We start from the raw sequence: 7,095 nt of genomic DNA, 5'->3' as shown, positions 1-7,095 counted from the left end.
AGCCTGGGGGCTGGCTGGGGGGGTTGGATTTCTCTCCTTGCAACAGAAAGGGGCTGGGTGTGATGGGGGAGAGCTGGGCCCCTTCCCGCCCCCCCCCGGCGGGGGCATCAGTGGGAACTGGGAGCAGCCAGGCCTGCGGGTGCATCCTCAGCAGCGCGAGCTCCACTCTGGCCCCTTCCACTGGGGGTCCAGCACCGGGATGTCCCCTCCAAACCCTTCCCACCCCATCTGAGCCGCGGGGAGCAGCTTGGGGGGTTCCTGGCCCCCCCATTAAGGGTAGTAGAAGAGCAGGGCTCAGCGCTGAGGGTGACGACGATCTCCTCCAGCAGGCAGGGCAGCGCTCGCAGCGCTTTCTTGCGTTCGGCGAGGGTGAGGAGGCGTGTGATTGATCTGGCTCCGGGACGAGGTCACGGAGTGACTCAGCATCTCTGATCCTGCCGGGCTGAAAATAAACCTCGGCTGTGGGCGAGGAGAGAGCTGTGCAAGCCCTGCCGCGTCTGCCACGCGTGTGGTGGGCAGGCTCCTTCCTCGGGACCCCCTCTCTCCTCCTCTTCCTCCCATGGGAACCTGCTTCCTCCTCTGGATGTGGTAACGTGGGTGCATTGAGCTCGTGCTCGGGGACCCGGCGAGCTGGGGTGCCCTCGCTCTCATCTCACATCCTCAGGGCCGTGGTGGTGTCTCCGTCCCCCAAACATGGGGGCTCAGGCACAACCGGGCTCCCCAGCGCCCACCGGCGAGCACAGGCACCGCGCCAACGGCACCGGGCAGCGGGTGTGCCAGAACACACCGTGCTCCTCCGGCGCCTCTCGCTGCGGCATGGGGCCGGCGCTCGTTTCCTTCAGTCGTGCTCTCTTACTGCAGGAAACCTCGCACCGAGGGTCCCGGGCCTTCAGGGAGGGGGTTCAATTTGCCCCTTCAGCGCAGGACGTGGCTTGCGAGGTTTCCCTCCCCAGTGGAGCTGAGCCAGCTCCTCTTCGGTGACTTCCTTGCCCTGGGGAGGGGTGGGGGTATCGCATGGGCGCAGTGGCCCCTTCCCTGGGGTGCTGCTCCAGGATTGCAGGAATCATCCATCTCCAACAGGAGAGGGGCCCGTGAGCTCGTCCTGGGCAGGCTGCTTGAGCCAGGCCCTGGAGCAGGTTTGCTCCGGGGCTGCCTCCACCCTTGAGCAGGCCGTGATCCTTCTCCTCACCCCTTCCCTCAGCCTCGCCCCCCTGCCCCGGGTCCCATTCTACTGCTCGGCGGCGATGCTGGCAGCCAGGGCTCTGGGCCTGGCTGCGTCGGCGGCACAACACCGGCTCTGCAAGCCCCAGGCTGCCTCTTTCCTTAAGAAATGGCTAGTGAAGGGCAAGGAGGCTACAAGAGCCTCGCTGCACATCCGTGGATTAAGGAAGAGAGCACCTGCGTGCCCCACAGCACCCGTTCACATGTGCCCCGGTGCCTGGGGGGTCCTGGGAACGGGGCTGGAAGGAGCTGGTGCTTGGGCAAAGATGCGGGGAGCACCCACAGCCTCCCTGCCGTGACCGCGCTCGGCACCGGCGTGGGGCTCAGCCCAGAGAGGTTTGTGCCGAGTGGTGTCCTGCAGAGGAGCTCCTGAGAAAAGACTCAGATGATGTTTGCAGCCGAGAGCTGCTGCTCTCAGTGTTAGGTGATGCCTCGGCTGCCCCGGGTACTCTGCAAATCCGTGGGGAAGCCCGTGAGAAGCTGTGGGGAAGGCTTCCTCGGGGGGCAGGTGGAAGGTGGGTATCCCCTGCGGTCACCGGCCTCTGCCGGAGCCTTGTGCTCGAGCCTTTACACAAACGTGCTCTCCTCACCCACCCGCCTGGCTCGTGAGAGCGTGTGCTCACACGCAGCGCTTGCTGGCCCAGGGACCAGATGAACCTGTTGGGGTGCTGTGCACTGGCTTGCCTGGGTCAACGAGCCAGCAGTTCTTGGCCAGCCCAGCTGCTAATGAAAGCGTAGAAATAGCGCAGGTGGCAAATCTGGAAAGTGGCAGGTCAGAGAGGGACTGGGGGGGTTGAGAATGAGCCAGAGTGTGCCCAGGGGGCCAAGGAGGGCAACGGCATCCTGGCTGGTGTCAGCACTGGCGTGGCCAGCAGGGACAGGGAAGGGATCTGAGCCCTGGGCTCGGCACTGGGGAGGCCGCCCCTCGCTGAGGGGGTTCAGTTCTGGGCCCCTCACCCCAAAAAGGCCATTGAATGACTCGAGCGTGGCCAGAGAAGGGCAACGGAGCTGGGGCAGGGTCTGGAGCACAGGTCTGCTGGGGAGCGGCTGGGGGAACTGGGGGGGTTCAGTCTGGAGAAGAGGAGGCTGAGGGGAGACCTCCTGGCCCTCGGCAACTCCCTGCCAGGAGGGGGCAGAGAGGGGGGATGAGTCTCTGGAGCCAAGGCCCCAGCGCCAGGCCCCGAGGGAATGGCCTCAAGCTGCCCAGGGCAGGGTCAGGCTGGCTCTGAGGAAGGATTTCTGTGCAGAAGGGGCTGTTGGGCGTTGGAATGGGCTGCCCAGGGCAGGGGGGAGTCCCCGGGATCCCTGGAGGGGTTGAAGAGTCGGACTGAGCCAGCGCTGAGGGATCTGGGGGAGTTGGGAACGGTCAGGGGAGGGTCATGGTTGGGCTGGAGGAGCTGCAAGGGCTTTTCCAACCCAGATGATTCTGGGGTTCTGTGATGTGTCCCCAGCCCTTGCTGGATGTGGGGTGGTACCCTGTCTTTGCCCGCTGTTATGGTCGAGCGGTGCCAGCAGCCGTCCATGAGCGCAGGCAGGACACTGAGCGGCAGCTCTGCCTGTCTCAGAGTGCGATGGGGGGTTCTTTAGTTCTTCTCTTACTGCTGGCATCACACAGCTCACACCCAGGCTGCAGCTGCCTTTCCCACAGGAGGTTCCTCTCCCGGCATTGTGATCCCTCTCAGTGCCCAGCCCAGCCTTGGGCAGTCGTGCCCGCTGATCTGGGAGGATGGAGCGGGCTGCAGCCCATCTTTGCTGCCATCTCCGGGTTCTCAGCATGCACCGCCATGGCTCGTAGTGCCCAGCCTGCCCCTTCGTGGCCTCCTGCCATGGCATCAGGGGAAGAGGCAGCTTTTGGGAGTGTCCAAGCTGTGTCTTCTGTGGAAAATGGATTTTGCTGCCACTGCCGTGGGTTCACAATTGCTGCTGTCACCTGCGGTCCCTCCCCTCACCATCCTCTGTGGTCCTCTGGAGCCCAAGTGTTCTCCTGGTGTTAGTCAGGACCGTTACCTACGGGACGGGAGGACAGAGGGAATCGAGCAGAGCTGCGGGGCACAAGGATAAAAGCACCCAGCCCTAAATGGGAGCCCGGGGCTTCCTCTTCTGGAGGCCAGGTCCGTACACAAGGGCTCAGCTGAGGCGCTGCGAGGGCACTGTTCAAGGAAGAAACAGAATGACCAGGCTGGGGTGCCTCTGGGTTTGCTTTATTAACTGCTCAGGGTTGGGCCAGCACCGCAGTGAGTGGCCAATGCCCAAAGGCCTCGCACGGTTTCTACACTATTTCTAAACCTGTTACCTAAGTCCAAAGTCTTTGTAAGGTTCTGCTCAACCTTTTAGTTCCTGATTCTCTTCATTTATTACAGTTCACTACAATCCCCCGTCTCAGCCCAATTCTGTTCTGGTTCCAATCCCTGCTTCAGTCTCAGGGTCATCTTTCGGTTCATTGTCATCTTCATCTTCCTTCCACTAGTTTTCATCTCGCCCAATTCTGAGAAAAACCTCAAGATGTTCTATGAAAAGCTTAGGTAGAGCGAGCAGTTTCTAGGTACTAAATTCCCTTAAAGTAGCAGAACCCCTGTGTTTGGTCAAGGAACCATCCTTTGTTCAAACTGTCTCTGTAGGATCAGCTTGCCGGGGTTTTAAACCGGCCTTGGGCTGGGACTATACAAGCAGCAGGCTAAGAACGCTTCTCAGGCCTGTTGAGCAGCGTTGCGGTTGCCTTGGGAATCTCCCGGGCTAGCGAAGCCCTGAGCACGTTTCACTAGGCCTTAAACTCTTAATTCCAATATTCCAGAGGTTATATTTAACATTCTTCTACACTGACATTGGACTAACCCAGTCTCTTTCTGCGCAGAGCCTCTGCCAGATCCTGGAAGCTTCTGTCAACATCGGAAGCCGCAGCCTTGACGTGCAGCTGGACCCTCTCCTGGGCACCCTCCACCCCCAGGTAAGGGCTGGGCAGAGCAGCCACCCCGGGACGGGGCTGAGGGGGGGTTGGCGCTGGAGACTGGCTGTAAGCTCGCTCCACGGGGCTCGAGGCTTCCCCTGGATCAGCTTTTCTGGCCCTGGGTCGTGCCCCTCCCGGGCTCCCGGCCTCTCTGCTGCTCACGGGTGCTGCTGCCGGCCCCTGGACCCTACTACCGCGTCTCTCGAGGAGTCACAGGCACAGCCAAGTTGTCTGGAGTGAGAGTGGCTCTGGCCTGCCCAGTTCTGCAGCAGATTCAAACCAAAACCAACGGACCTTTTAAAAAGTTTGCCCTTTGAGAATAAACGAGGGCAGGAGCCCCCAGCCTCCTCCTGAGCCGTTCTCCAGCTGCAGGGCTGCAAGTTCTGTTCTATTACAAAACTCTTCAAATCGTGCTACCAGGGCTTAAAACAAATCTGAATGCTTTTTTTTTAATACTTCGAGTCTTGGAAGTGTCCAGCAGACAGGTTGTCCTTTAAAACACACCCTTTTACCGAAGTGATGCGCAACGGAAGGCGATAACGGTGCCGTTTGTAGGAAGAGCGTCTTGGGTTTTGACAGGCCAAAGCTGCTCGGGGCTGGGGGCCATGGCTGCCCTCGCGCAGCTGCTCGGGCTCACTCGCAGCCTCAAGTGTCTTTTTGGCAGACCCGTGTGAGCAGATGCACCTTGTCCTTGCTGCAATATAAATTGAATTAAGGGCCGGAATTATTTTAATAGCACCTGGGAGGGTTGTCTTGCGGTGAAGAGGTTCCACAGGAGGCAACCGGTGATCCCAGTATGTGGTGGGACGTGTTTAACCAAGGCACACGCAGCTCCTGGGCTGGCACCTTGTTCCATGGTGGTCTCGCTTTGATGCTGGGAGCACAGGCAGAGCTCGTGGGCTGCTGTCACCCCCAGCCCCAAGGCTTTGCCCACCCCACATCTCTGCCCCACGCCCGGCTCTGCCTCTCCAGGGCTGGCCCTGCCGCGTGCCAGCACCCCTTCCAGGGAACATCCCTGACCATGGGTGTTTCTCCAACAGATTTGTGCTCCTGCAGATCCATCTGTCCCCCTGACTGTTAAAAATCACACCGAGGTTCTTCGATGCTTCACCGTCCTGGGTAAGGGATGATGTGGTGGGGCTGTCCCTGCTGCTGGAACCCGTGGGGAGTTGGGGGCGTGCTGCGCCCTGGCTGGGCTTTCTCCGGGGTTTGTTCCCCCTGGTCTCAGCTGGGCTTGGAGGAGAATCGTGGGCATCTTGTAGCCACGTTGGGGAGACGGGAGGGAGAGGAGAGTGGCGGTGGCTGCCCTGGCTCTAGCCCGTGGCTCCAGGTTTGTGGTAGCTTTGTGCGTCCCTGAAGGCTGGTGTCCAGGGTGAGCATCGAGGAGGAGCGTGGGGCCAGCTCCGCTCTGCTGGAGCTCGTGGCTGCCTCAGGCCTGACCATCCCCTCCCAGGGACCTTCCCACAGGCGCCTGGCTCGGTTTTGGGGGTTTCTTCAGTGCCTTGTGAGCTGCAGCAGCCCCCGAGAGCTCTGCGGCATGGCCAGGTGCATAGCTGGACGCTGGGGGTGCCCTGCTCGTCCCTACTCCTTGTTGCTAAAGCTGGTGGCACGGACGCGTGTGCAGTTAGTTGCCCGAAAAAGAGCAGCGGTGGGACGAGCCGCTGCTGATTCACGGCAGGGAGACCTGTCCCTTTCTCTGAGCTTTCCTGAAGGCAAAGCTGCAGCCGAGCCACCTTCAGACTCAGGCTGCGCTGCCTCCGAGCCGAACGCGCCTCACAAATGCCCGCGAGCGTTGCTCCAATTTCAGCATCGACAGACTGGTTTTATTTTTAACAATCAAAATGTTTTGACAGACCGGGGCAGCGCTTGTTGGGAGGTATAATTTAAACTCCTTCAGCTCCCTCGAGAGCGCAGGAAATGTGCTAAAAAGCGCTGGAGAAAAGCTCAGGTCTGGGTGGGAAGAGCAGGACGGGCCGGTGAGCCTGGCTTGTGGGGTGACACGGTGGCAGGAACGTGGCTTGTGGGGTGACAGGGCAGCAGGAATGTGGCTCATGGGGGTGACACAATGGCAGAAACGTGGCTCCTGGGTTGACGGGGCAGCAGGAACATGGCTCATGGGGTGACACGGCATCCCGGGGAGCTGCCTGCCCAGGAGAGGAGGGGAATATGGGGTGGGATGTCTCCATGTGGGGGGTCTGGTGCGTGCACCCTCAATCTTTGGGCTGGGGGCCCTCCCCGAGGCAATGTGTGTCCCTGAGGGTCACTTTGGCTCCCGCAGCCTGCTCCTTCCCCGACCGTGTGCTGGCCTTCCTCCTCCCCAAGCTGGAGAGCAGCAACGAGAGGACCCGTGTGGGGACACTCCTCATCATGAGGCAGATCATCAACAGCGCCCGTGAGTACCAGGGCAGCGGCCACCCGAATTCAAAGCTACATTTATTGAAACTTGGGGCTAAAACATTTTGTGCTCAAAGGATATCTTAAAACTCATTATGAATGAACACTGAGGTGTAAGTCAGAGGGTTTCTTTCAACCCCTGTAATTCTTGTACTTGTTGGATATAGTACTGACACTTAAAACATCAAATTAACGACACTTAAAACATCAAATTAACCAAGAGATTTTTCCAGCTCTGATTTCAGGGGTGTTTTAGGCTGAATATTAAGAAGAGAGCTACGCACAGTGAAATAATAGCCCAGGTAACCTGATGAAAGCCCTATAAATGACTGTTTGAAAAGAAGACTTTGTCATACCACATTGAACTAGTTGGAAAGTTATGTTGATACTATTCAAGACTGTTTTATCTCTAGCATTTATGATTCTAAGCTGTGTGTTTATTAGATATTGCTTTTGGGAAAATAGACATCTATTATATATTCCTCTAAGAAAAGTCAGTCATCTGGGATTCAGCACATGGCTGAACAAAAAAAAAA

At 59.0% G+C, this 7,095-nt stretch overlaps 1 protein-coding gene across 1 annotated transcript in view; it reads left to right on the top strand.

The window, feature by feature from the left end:
- Positions 1 to 693: 693 nt before the first annotated feature.
- Positions 694 to 7,095, top strand: part of LOC113490868 (maestro heat-like repeat-containing protein family member 1) — a gene marked incomplete at its 3' end in the record, with an annotated part of 45,295 nt that continues 38,893 nt past the window's right edge. Inside the window, exons 1-4 of the mRNA XM_026867474.1 lie at positions 694 to 939; positions 4,073 to 4,165; positions 5,206 to 5,284; positions 6,444 to 6,557. Of these exons, the coding sequence (XP_026723275.1) occupies positions 694 to 939; positions 4,073 to 4,165; positions 5,206 to 5,284; positions 6,444 to 6,557 (532 nt within the window). The remainder of the gene's footprint in view (positions 940 to 4,072; positions 4,166 to 5,205; positions 5,285 to 6,443; positions 6,558 to 7,095) is intronic.

This window comes from Athene cunicularia, unplaced genomic scaffold (assembly GCF_003259725.1).
Source record: "Athene cunicularia isolate RWA unplaced genomic scaffold, athCun1 SCF_50, whole genome shotgun sequence".
In the NCBI taxonomy this organism is placed as follows: domain Eukaryota; kingdom Metazoa; phylum Chordata; class Aves; order Strigiformes; family Strigidae; genus Athene; species Athene cunicularia.
This window is presented reverse-complemented; position numbering and strand designations above follow the sequence as displayed.